General features: G+C 37.0%; 1 protein-coding gene across 9 annotated transcripts in view; it reads left to right on the top strand.

The window, feature by feature from the left end:
- ZNF385D (zinc finger protein 385D) overlaps positions 1-11,061 on the top strand; it is a 410,794-nt gene extending 399,733 nt beyond the window's left edge. For all 9 annotated transcript variants that reach the window (XM_064414290.1, XM_064414306.1, XM_064414280.1 and 6 more), the window contains 3 exons: positions 1,301-1,479; positions 2,780-2,881; positions 7,800-11,061. In XM_064414290.1, coding sequence (XP_064270360.1) covers positions 1,301-1,479; positions 2,780-2,881; positions 7,800-8,033 — 515 coding nt within the window. In that variant the 3' untranslated portion in view covers positions 8,034-11,061. The remainder of the gene's footprint in view (positions 1-1,300; positions 1,480-2,779; positions 2,882-7,799) is intronic.
- The last annotated feature ends 1,843 nt before the right edge of the window (positions 11,062-12,904 follow it).

The raw sequence follows: 12,904 nt of genomic DNA, 5'->3' as shown, positions 1-12,904 counted from the left end.
ACTAATTTAAGCATGTTATTGATAGGCTCATTGGTGGGTGGGGTTAAAAGATCTAGGGATTTGATATGGTGGCAGTGACCACCTATAGCCATCTTACCGAAAGTTCCTGGTCTTGGATGATAGGGGCTACCTCTTATCAAGGGTAAGTAGGGTTCAGAGATAGAAAGAGAACCTTCGGTTTGAAATGTAGAGACAGTGATAATATACCTAGAGCAAAATGATCAAAGGTTTTATGATGCAATTTAAAAAGAAATAACTTTGGCATATCTATAGAACCCAAATTAGAATGGAAATTATAGCTTCTTGGCATTTATGAGAAACAAAATTCCATCAGTTTTGAATGCTGTTTACTGTATGCCAGATCTTCAACTGGTGAAAGATCAACTTCAAGCTGTACCCTTTTAAACTATGTGACTTCATGTAGACTCTAAATATTCTGATCAGGCTGAGAGCCAAAACACTATTCTGAATATTTAAACACAACCTTCCAAGGTTTTGCTGCCTGTGCTGATAAAGCGTGTGTGCTCACACACATGCATTTTTTTGCAAGTCTCTCTGGATGCATACAGCAATTAGCAGTGGAGAGATGGTTCTGTATGCAGTAGTTAGTCCATTATCATCACAAGACTACCTGTGTGGGAGTCAACAGTGCAAGAAAATGTTCTGTCTAAATAAAGGTGCAGCAAAAGAACGCCAGTGTTCTCTATGCAACCTTTATTTACAATTTAAAAAAAAAGGCAATTGTATTTTCCTCTCATATATGTTTCTCACATGTTTTTGTTTCTGTCCAAGACATTAACGATCCGTAGGTTGCTTCCAGGAACCTCTGCCCCTTTCTGGTTTGGAAAGTAATTTGTTAATTACAGATTTAATTGTAAGCTACCTAGACATACTGTTTATCAATCTGTTCAGGAGGAATACAAATCAAAGCCAACTACATCTTTAATAGCTAAATTACTTTTCTTTTGCAACTACAATTCAGGTCTTATTAGCAGCAGGAGTTAATGAGAAAAGTCACACACATTTAACTTCACATCAGGGTATCTGTGCTGCTACTTTCTGGTCTGGCTGCTTTGTTCTAGTGCATTACCTATAGGTATGTAATTTAGTAAATAAATATCAGGTGTGAAATACTGTTACATTGGTATGACTCTGATACAGACCAAGACAGTCCTATTCCAAGGATAGCACATGGCACTAAGCTGAGGTTCATATGATTTTATTTTAAAAAGAAAATAAAAAAAACTAATGCAACCCAATTGACAAAGTTGTTTCTGTTTTCCATTTCTGTTGTTTCCAGGGACTAAGCACAAAACTATGCTGGAAGCTCGGAATGGAAGTGGAACCATAAAAGCCTTTCCCCGGGCAGGCGTTAAAGGCAAAGGACCTGTGAATAAAGGAAACACAGGCCTTCAGAACAAAACATTTCACTGTGAAATATGTGATGTGCACGTAAACTCCGAGACACAACTGAAACAGGTACTCAGCCAGCTTGTAGAGTGAGAATTTTTGGCTGTTCTTTGTTTTCATGGTGGCAAAGTACCAACACAGTCAGCACATACCAATATAACAATTTGTGTCCAAATGGAACTCACAGTTTTGTCCACTGTTTTTGGCCGCCATGCTGTATGTTTTGTTTTGATTTGATATTCCCTTGCATGGAATATGTCTTAAAAGCTCTCAATTATACACATTTGGTAAAGAGTTATAGAAGGTGTAACACGTTACAACTATCTTTAGACTGCTAGAATTGTCCTGAGCTAATAAACTCTGCCATTTCATGTACTGCATATTTGCCTTGACAAAGATGTGAAGGTGGATGCAATCAGTACTTTCCCAGAATACTAAGTAACCCACTTAGAAATGTGGAATGGAGTGGATTTCTAATATTTTTATCAATGTTTCATTTTAACTGAAAAGCATGACCTCTGAATTGCAATTACACTAAGTTATGTTCAGTCATTTTTCAGATGATCAGAGCTTTCTGAAAAACACTTAGTTTAATTCCATATGCTTATTGGAATTAAATACTTGTAAAGGAACTTTACAAGAAAGAAGATTAATTCAATAATGGACAATAGCAATACCCATTCTTCTGGTCTCAGACAAAAAAGTCCAGTTCTATGTATTTTTATTGTGGTAATTCTCTTGAAAATGAAAATCAAAGAAAAAAAAAAGAATTCTAAAAAAGATTCCTTACTGCAAGATAGTCTGTGTAGAAAGATATTTTAACAATCTCATAGATCTTATGAAGAAGATAATGGATTTCATGCATTTTTTTCACTGTCTCTTAGTTTGATATGTAACCATCTCAGAAGGATCTCCAGGCAGCTTGGGGATTTAAACAATTTTCTTCCCCAAATAAGGGATGCTTTACTACCTAATATTCCTTAAAAACTTTCTATCAGCAGTGGATTGAATTTGATGTGTGATTTATAGAAGTAGGGAGGAGTTTTTCAAAGGCTTTAACATGACTCAAGTCCTGCTGAAGTTAGAAAAGGTGGGAAAATATTTAACTGTAGTGGAAGCATAGCTGAACTTAGGACTAATGAAAATTACAGTCCCAATATGTGGTGCACAAAGGATCCTTCAAACTTCAAAAGAGCTATTCCTTCTCATTATTGAATTAGTCAAGGTAATGCTGCTGTAGAGCAAAAGCCTTTCATATTGGAGCAGTAATGTTGTGTAAAGCAGAACCTGAATTGATCTGTTGTGGAAATATCAACTATTACCCTTTGTTTTCTTCCTTTCCTCCCCCCGCCCCAATATATTTTAACAGCACATAAGCAGTAGAAGGCACAAAGACAGAGCTGCTGGGAAGCCACCCAAACCTAAATACAGCCCTTACAACAAACTCCAAAAGGGAACACATCCGCTAGGGGTAAGCCAATCACCCTTTTTTATTTGACTTTTATTTTAATCCTGATGAATAGGATTTTTAGAAAATGTAAGTGGGAAAATATTTAGAAGTGGAGTGTATCAAGTACAGGAAGGGGCCACTGGAAGCCCACAAGGGATTTTTTTTGTATTCTTTAAGGCGTGTTTACTACAACCTTGCTTTTGTAGCTACTCTGAATAACCTCACACAATAAGCTTGTTGCAAAGGTCACTAGAGAGCAAGAGATGGAAAAAACCTCCAGATGTCAAACAGGATTTTTCCAGTTTTCACCAAAGACAATAGTGATGAAATAACTAAACAAAACTCTATAAAACATAAACAATTCATTCTATCCTTATTTAGAGAATTATTGAGATAACAAGGGAAACTATTAAAAAAATCTGCCTCTTCTTTCATTCAACTGTTTCAGAATATTTCTCGTCACATTTTGAACTGCCAAGATAAACCATCTGAAATTGGACACAATTCTTACTAGCTCCAAAAGCTGAGAATTTTTTTTTTTTTTTTAATAAAAAACTTTCTAGGATGCTGCCACTAGTTAAGAATCAGCTTATATTATGGGTGGCATAGTGAAACACCTGACGTTTATCTTCTCCATCAGTTAAACTGCATAAATGAGTCCTGCATTTTGGCCACAATAACCCCCTGTGGCGTTATAGGCTGGGGACAGTGTGGCTGGACAGTGCCAGGCAGAAAGGGACCTGGGGGCACTGGTTGACAGCCAGCTGAGCATGAGCCAGCAGTGGGCCCTGGTGGCCAAGAAAGCCATTGGCTTCCTGGTCTGTGTCAGGAATACTGTGGCCAGCAGGAGCAGGGAGGTCATTCTCCTACTGTACTCGGCACAGGTGAGGCCACACCTTGAGTGCTGTGTCAAGTTCTGGCCCCTCGGTTTAGGAAGTACCTTGAGACACTGGAGCACGTCCAGAGGAGGGCAATGAGGCTGGTGAGGGGCTTGGAACACAAGCCCTGTGAGGAATGACTGAGGAGCTGGGGGTGTTTAGCCTGGAGAAAAGGAGACTCAGGGGTGACCTTATTGCTCTGTACAACTGCCTGAAAGGTGGTTGTAGTCAGGTGGGGGTCGGTCTCTTGCAGCAGGCAGCAATTGACAGAACAAGAGGACACAGTCTCAAGCTGTGTCAAGGGAAATATAGGTTGGATATTAGGAAAAAGTTTTTCATGGAAAGAGTGATAAAGTACTGGAATGGCCTGCCCAGGGAGGTGGTGGAGTCACCATCCCTGGATGTGTTTAAAAAAAAACTGTATGTGGCAATCAGTGCCATGGTTTAGTTGAGGTGATAGGGTATGGATTGGACTCAATGATCTTGAAGGTCTTTTCCAACCTAGTTATTCTGAGAATTCTGTGAATTCTGTGAACTCTGTGAATGTTATATCTGTTGCTTTGTAGGGTTTTATAAATGGTTCTGGCAGAGGGAATGTTGATTCATTGTCCTCATAGAGATTAGCCTCTTATGCCTTGACCATCTTCTCTGATGCAGGCACAATATGGAGCTATGGAGCGCTTTTTTGTTTTGTTTTTTTTTCCTGTGAAAACCCATTTCTCTTTACATTGAGTTAAAGCTCTTGGCAACAGAAACTGTTTCCTTGTTGGGGCAGCCCTCGCGAGTGGCATATTCATGCAGGATTCGGTTTCAGAATAAAGCAGTGCACTATTCTTGTAGATCCACTAATAGGGAAATAGCCCCATAGGGTTTCTCAGTCTTTCTCCACAAGAAAGTTCAAGGTCTTCAATACAAACTATACTGAAAGTAATAGAAAGTATGTAATAGGGTAAGTAAGATATGGAATCAGGAAAGCCTTTCTGACAGGATTGTTATTCCTTTAGGAAATTCATTATTTTTCAGGGGATAAAACCAACTATTACATTGTTGTTGTGGTTGTGCACAGCTCTCTACCAATTTATATAATGGTGATTTCTGAGAACTCCAGCCAAGGTTCAAGACAAATAACAGCAGTGTGTCCTTTTCTTTCTCCCTCAATCCCAATTGCTCACAATATACAGGTTAGGCTAGAGGGCATCAAAAAGGCAAAAGGGATTTAAGAAGGAGAGAAAAAACTAGCAATAAATGAACAGATATATGTAGTGGAATTGTGGATTCAATAAGAAAAGAGAGACCAGTTCTCCATTTAATCTTTTTGGTTTTGAATATAAAAACTGCAGGAATTGTTGTCACTTGAATTGCAGAATAGCACCGCAACAAGCCAACTAGTTTCACCTTTAATTTAATGCTCTTTCTTTACTTTTCCTTTATTACCTCTCCCAAGCTGAAACCAGGATGCTCCCCATTAATATTTCAAGCTATTTGTCCCCTAGTTTACTTCATTGGAAATGAAACAAGTAATGGTTACTGTACTTCTAATGTTGACCTGTGAGTAAATTAGAGGTTATAAATGAACATGCAAGGCACTGCATATGTTAAGTATTACTAGTTTTGCAGCTACCTTGAAATCAGAATCATGTTGATAAGTGAACTGAAAAGCTATCTAACTAGAAATAATCTAGTAATTTAATTAGAACTACCTGATTCCTCCAAGAAAGCCTTAGTCTTTTAATAGAAACAGTCACATGAGATCTTTGTTCTTCATTACACAAAATGTATGGACATCACCAAATTTGTCTACAGAAATTTAAAAAAGACATGCTATATTTTCATTGCTTTTCTAGACCAAAAACCTGATTTTACCATGTTTTCAATATCATTGGTACTTCTCTGTCTGTTCCAGATTTACATGCTTCAGAGACAGAAAAATTATACATTCCCACAGTGATATTTCAGAGTTTGAGAAATCTTGTAGTGTTGGGACTTGCTTGCTATTTCTTCAAGCCACACTGTCCAGCATCATAAAATATGGCACTGGAGAAAAAATGGTTATCAAGAACTGTATAGTCCAAACTTTCTGCAATAAAATAGCTGTTACAAAAAGCATCCTTCACTGGCAACTCTAAACCAAAGACTACTTTGTACTCAGGGTTACTTTTTTCCTCAGGGTTGTTTTGGGGTTGTTTTGTTTTGTTTATCCTGTTTGGGTGGGGGGTTTTTTGTTTTGTTTTGTGTTTTTGTTTGTTAGTTAGTTTTTAGTTTGAAGAATTTTTCTATTCTAAATAAGGCTGTAAAAGATATTTATTAAAAAATGGAAGAAGGGAGGAAAAAGTCATATATTCAGCAAAGGAAGAAGGCAGTTTGGATCAGCGAGCATAACACTGATCAAGGAAAAATCAGATCGTTGCTTTTAATAGGCACCATCATGAATTTTATTTCTAGCATCTATTATATCCTTTGTTATACAGAATTAAAGAATTTGGTTTGATCTGAGTATTTCTTCCAGAGATTTAAAGGGCCTGGAAGCCAGCAGTTTTGCCGATAGGTACTGGGAAAAATAAAAATCCTCAATCCATCTGGCCAGTAAAGAACCAATAGACCTTTTGGAATATGGTGATAATGTAATGATGAAACTCAGTTGTGGTTCATGCCAGAGTACTCCTGTCCTTAATTTCTGATGATTAACACACTAGGGTTCTGTTGAGTTGAAAATGTCAGAGTTACTTGAAAATCTCTTTCAAGTCAAAGACGAGAAATTGTGTTTCCTTGTAAGTAAAATGTGTCTATACTTCCACTGAGATGTACCACAGCGTGGTGCATATATTCTGTATATTCAATACCATGTAGTAAGGTTTATGCCCTTTGTAAGAGGCCTCAAATCATACTAGGACACAGACCCACCAAAAGTCCATCAGAAACAATGGGAACTTTTCTTTGTCAGTAAATGAAGTTTCTAATCTTATCTCAGAGTTATAAAAACGGGACTGCAAAGGTATTCAGGCTCTTGGCATCTCATTAGGAACTTGAAGTTCTACTGAAAACTAGAGAAATCTATAGAGACTACTCTGATGGTCATTTGTACGCATCCCAAATGTAAATTTTCTTAAATATTACTGAACCTCTTGTGAGTATTTTCAGTCTTGGAAAAACTTCAGGGTTTGGGGTTTTTCCCTTTTTTAGAAAACTCTTAATGAGGGGGTTTTTGATTTGTATTTGGTAGTCCACAAGAAAATCATATTATGATTTAAAATGTTTTTTAAGAAGAAACCTCAGTGACAGGACCAGAAATATCATAGTTTGGCAGAATACTACTTTAAAATATCTACCAGGTTTTCACAATCCTTGTAAGAATGAACACGGTCTTAGTGGAAAACAGTTGAATACACAGCAGAATTATATGGGACAGTGCCCATTTAAACATGTGAAACACAAGAGATTTTCATAACTCATGAAAGATGAAATTGGTTTATTTGCTTGTTATTAGAAGCAGGAGTAAATGAAGAGGAGCTGTATGGTGTTGCAAGCTGGACTCTCTCAAAACCATTAAATGCCCCCCCAGGGTCTCCACAATACGGAGATCTTAATTTTAAGTAGAACTCTCATCCTAATAATTAAAAGAAAAATATCTTGCAAGACTAGGGAATAAGATATGTTTTCATTCTGCGCTGGTCTCTACATTCAGCTGTCCAGATGGAGATCTGTTGATTGATATCTGATCTTTCCTTGTTTAATTGTTGCAGGGTACATGCAGCTTTACTTTGGTGCAGATTCCCCAGTCCCATTTTAGATTTGCTTTGATTTCTAATCTCATATTAAATTGTGAGTGTCAGCAATTAGGTGTGAATACTGGAACTCTTTGTCCCCAACCAAATCCCTGTACCTTGTCTATGGGGGAGGTTGTATCACCTGTTACAAGTCTGTAGCTCACAGAGTCAGTAGCCACCTCGAGGCCTCTCTTGCTTGATTCTGCACATATAATCTTAAATCAAGGTCCCTCTCACGTAGCTAATATGAAAAAAATTATGTGTCTCTGTTTGTTTGTTTTCTCTTCTTCCCCACAGGTAAAATTAGTATTTTCAAAGGAACCTTCAAAGCCGATGGCCCCACGAATCTTACCAAACCCGCTAGCAGCTGCAGCAGCAGCTGCTGCTGTGGCTGTGAATTCCCCCTTCAGTCTTCGCACAGCCCCAGCAGCCACCCTTTTCCAGACTTCAGCACTTCCTCCAGCACTCCTACGACCAGCTCCTGGGCCTATACGGACCACCCACACTCCCGTGCTGTTTGCTCCTTACTGAACTCCAAACAGGAATTAATTGTACTGCAATAATTTTTCAAATCAAAACACAAAAAAAAAAAAAGAAAATCAAGAACATTGAACTATGCAGTGTTTATTTATAGTTTAAAGTATATATGAAGAGCCAGAACTTTTGATAGAGAACTGAACAAATTCTGAAAGGGGGAATGGGTGGTATTTTCTCCAGATAAGAACATTTCTCTTGAGCATTGATTGTTTTAGAACTGATCTCCAGCATTGACTTGTAGTGACATATAAAACTTACAAAGCCTTTTGACTGTGCATTTTAGCACATACTTCCCTGCAATGTCTTTCCTGCTTTATGAAACAACTTACACATTTGTCTAAAGGGCATTAACTGGTTCCAATGTATATAAAATACTTTATTCTGTAGATTAAAGAAGAAGGAAAAAAAAAAAGAAACACTGTGAATAGTAGTACCCTTACCAATCCTCCTGCCAAATCAGCAGTTACTGGGTATTTATCTGAACAAAAGTAGATACAATAGATGTCTTGTAAAACAGTAGTATTGTGTCTCTATCTATGCCACTAGGTTTCTAACTGAGTTGCAAAAGATAAAATGAACAAAATTATGTCACTTTGGTAAGTAGTCAAAATTATTACAATAACGTGGAGTTGTTCCTGGTGAGCAAAGTTTTCCTCACTCACATAAGAATGAAAATTATTTAGGTTAGGGCAAAGAAAGTGATAAAGAGGATCTATGGGGGAAAAATCATTCAGATACTGTACACTGCAGAATGGGTCAAACATTTATTTAACTGAGAAAGTATGTGTACACTGTGTGTTTAATCAAAAAGTGTAATACATACATGATAGATCAATGTTTAAGACATGACGGTGGAAAACAAAAAAATATGATCTTGTCATGAAACAGGCCTGACACTGCAGTGTTGTGCAGAGGGAAGACACAAACCAGTTACTCAGAGTCATAACTGACAAATGAAAAACAGGAGAGAAATCCTGGTCTCATTTAAGTCAGTTTAAAGTTCCTTCTGACTGCAGTGTAGCCAGAATTTTATCCCAAGAATGGCACATATTCATTTTATATCACACCAGTGGGAGTGTCTGTAGATACAGGTAATATTTTTGCAATAGGCTTAGTCTTAGCAACAGACTTATTCCCTTGTTTTATTTCCTACTGATGTGATATAAAATGTCTTAATATACCTATAAAATGTAAACAGTGACACATGAGATACATATTACGAGATAACTGCACATCATGGGTTTGGAACAAATACAACTTTTAGGATCTCAAGGGACCCTTGAATTCTGTAGCTGACCATGATGTATGGACAGCTTAAAGCCTTATATATTTACTGTGAGGCTTAAAGGGGTTGACTGTGTCCCTTTAAAGTAAGATTTATCAGGGGTATATATAGATATATTGTATATATGTTAGAGTAAGAAAAATAACTTATAAACAGAAAATCTACTATATAAAATAATTATATAACCATTGATTTCACATGTGGGTCATTAAGTGGTAAGTAACAAACAACAGAGAAAAAAATAATCCTTGCTGCCTGCTTTTTCCCATAGGGAGCTGAAAAGTATCTATTAATATTATGGAGTGTGCTGCTGAGTCACATGCAACCACTCTGATGTGTAGCTAAGTGAAATGCCTACCATACATTTAGGCAGAATAAAATTTAAAAGCATAATTTAAGTTTAGATGGGAAAATTATTTGAAAGATTTCATTAAAAGGCAGTAATGCAAAATATTGACCATATGGTTGCTATATATTATGCTGCCTGTAGTTAATGCAGACAGGTGGGAGATAGAGGATGGGAATATACAGCACTTTTGACTTGCAGTTCATCAGTGAGCCTTCCATATACATTTGTATTTGCCATTTTTTAAACCTCTCCGCATTTAGATTTTATAAAAAATATATAAAGAGAGAGAAAGAAGAGGTTCCATGGATATCTGTGTCCAAAGAATTCCAAAGAGATGCATTTATTTATCTAGAAACATTAAAATAAGTTCTGTATTATGTATTTGTATTTCATCCAGTTTATTTGCAAACGTTTGTGCCTTGAAATGAAATGAGATTTTGTTTATATTTAACTCACACCAATGTAGCCATGAAAAAGACATGATAGTGATTCCAGGGCTAATTACCAGCTGGATTGCTTTGGCCTAATTTTCAAAACAACAGTATGAGTAAGTTCCTGAAGCCAAGTTAAGACATGTAAATAACTAGGGGCTGACATTTAAAAGGGCTCTCTACTCTACAGCTCCCAGTAAAGAGGCAGTAAATAAGCCAGCCATCAAAACCTGCTCCTCACACTCAATTTAGAAATTTTTTCATTTTATTTGGGTACATGAGATAGTAAGATTCAGTGGACTTGATCTTTTCAGCCTGCTTTCAACCTTCCATCTGTTTGCAGAAGCTGTAGTGCCATTGCCAGCTGCGTTCAGATTCCTCCTTGAAAAGGGCAGCAGCTTTCAAGCTGTGCTCCATGAACCACCACTTGTTTTCCAAAGCCTTTTGTAAGAGCCTGTGTAAGTAAGATCTTGCTAAAGGAGCAGAGGAGTACTCACATTTTGGGAAGGTAGAAAGTCTGGGCAGGCTATCTTTTCCCCATGAGGAAGCAGGCAGATGGGAAAATGGGAGATAGACAAATATCCTGAAGGCTCTTACGCACAGCCTTCTGGTGCATGGACACCTGCTGTACATCCTGCCATGTTGTTGTGATGCCATCAAAATCAACAGGCTGATCCTTGCCAAAATGTGGCCTGTGGCATGTATGGAGGCACAGTACTAAGAGCAGAGTTCATACAAATTTTGCTAGAAATAAAAGAGTGTCATTCCAACTACTTACATCAGCTAATTTGCAATGACACCTTCAGTTTTCTTGGACCTCTTTTGTCACAGTGCTCTATGGAACAAGTTTTTGTTCACACCAGTCTCTTTTAAAGTTCAGCTGTAAACAACAAACTCAGTTCTTTTTGTCTCTTACTCACTACCTAATAAAGGATAAAGCCTAAATGTTAGAATGTATAGTGGATTTTCTGTGCCTTGCTGCTCCACACCCCTCTCGGTCAGTAACATGCCAACGTAGCCAGGACATCAGCACCACAGTTCTATTATATATATATATACATATATATATATATATATATAAAAAATCTGTCAAGAAATATACTGGCACAGCTATCTAATGGGGCAAAGAGAACTTCTGGTCAAGGGTATGTCCACAGCAGATCACAGGGGAGGTAGCAAACAGAAGACGCTTTACACCTACTTGTCAATACACCCAGTGTGGAGAGCACTATTAAAGAAAAAAATGCCATCATATTTCATGTTACCATTGCACTCCAGGGCCAAGAGGAAGCCTAAAGCACAAGGAAGCAAATAATTTCTTCGAAGACACAGTCACTCACTGGAATAAGAATGTGAAATCAGCCTGTGGGAAAGTGGCTGGGTAATGAACTCAGAAAAACAATCAGGTTCAGGGATGTTTTCTTAAGTTCTATTCAAAGTGTTAAAGAATTCTGTTCTGACCCAAAGAGATGGTATTTTTGTGGGAGGTATATATATACATATATATTTATATTTTTATGCTATCTGCATTTTTCCAACTACCTATGGCTTCAAACCTTTGTTCTGAAGGATCATCATTGCTCTGAACCATAAAATTAGTTACCTTCTTGAAAACTGCTGTAAAAGCTGATGTGAGAAGTCAGTAAGAAAATGGTACAAATATGATGATCTAAAATGAAAAAAAAGGACTGACCATGTCAAGAAATATTGTATTTGAAAAGTATAAATCTTTATTTTAAGATAAATTATATAAAATTATATAAAATTAAGAATAGTTAAATAAAGTTAATATTACTGTAATATTACAGAAGAATTACATCTGTCATTTTAGTACTGAAATATTACAATTGGCTCTACATTTTAAAAGTTTAAAGGACTTTTCGAGATGTCAAATCAATGCAAGGATGCTGTTGTTAAATTTTATGTCTCACTTCATTATCTTCCATTTACATCAGGAATACCATAACTGAATGGACCTGCCTTTAGTCACTTTGATTTAATTGCCAAAGATTCAGTAGTATATTGGCCCCATATTCCCTGAAAAGTGAAATCATGCTTAGAAGGCCCTGTGTCTGCATTTTACTTCCCATAAACACATAGTTTTTAGAGTTCCTTCAAAGTATCCTGGGGAATTTCTAACTCAATATCTTTTTTTAGCAAAAATAAGCGTCATTTTATGTACATTAGACCCACACTGAGGAGCAAGATCTAAAAAGGTTTTCACAACTGTAACATTCTTTTGGGTAGATATGAAACACAGACACTCAAATTATTTGGTTGCACAAATCTTCTTGAAAACGTGAAATCAGAACCTAGACTACATTATAAGTGTCCTCGTTTTGGGGTTAACTCACAACAATAAGAAGTCTGGTCTTTTTACTAACAGGTGTCTGAATTTTCTTTTCTAAATCTGACCCGCACAGTTCAAGCTTCAAAACTCCCAAAGCTCTCTAGAAAATAAGAATGGGTTTCCTGTTTATCAAGATGCATGTGAAAGTGTGAGCCTCTACTATGTAAAATGTTAAGTATTTTTTTGACATCATGTCTTCTCCTGTTGTCATTGTTTATCTCTAAGTGCCATTCCTTCAGTGCCAATGAATCATACAGAAGCTTCTGTGCTGGAATTCCGTATATTACTAAAAGAAACAGTAATACTGATAAATCCTATCTTAAACTCGTTGAAATCTCAAACACACAGTGAAGGGTTTAGCCAAGGACAAGAGCTTTATGGCCTCTCATTTCTACAGGTTTATTCAAATTCAGGACCATTTTGGAGTAAATGTAAGTATCTGGAAGATGA

This window comes from Passer domesticus, chromosome 1 (genome assembly GCF_036417665.1).
Source record: "Passer domesticus isolate bPasDom1 chromosome 1, bPasDom1.hap1, whole genome shotgun sequence".
Taxonomy (NCBI): domain Eukaryota; kingdom Metazoa; phylum Chordata; class Aves; order Passeriformes; family Passeridae; genus Passer; species Passer domesticus.
This window is presented reverse-complemented; position numbering and strand designations above follow the sequence as displayed.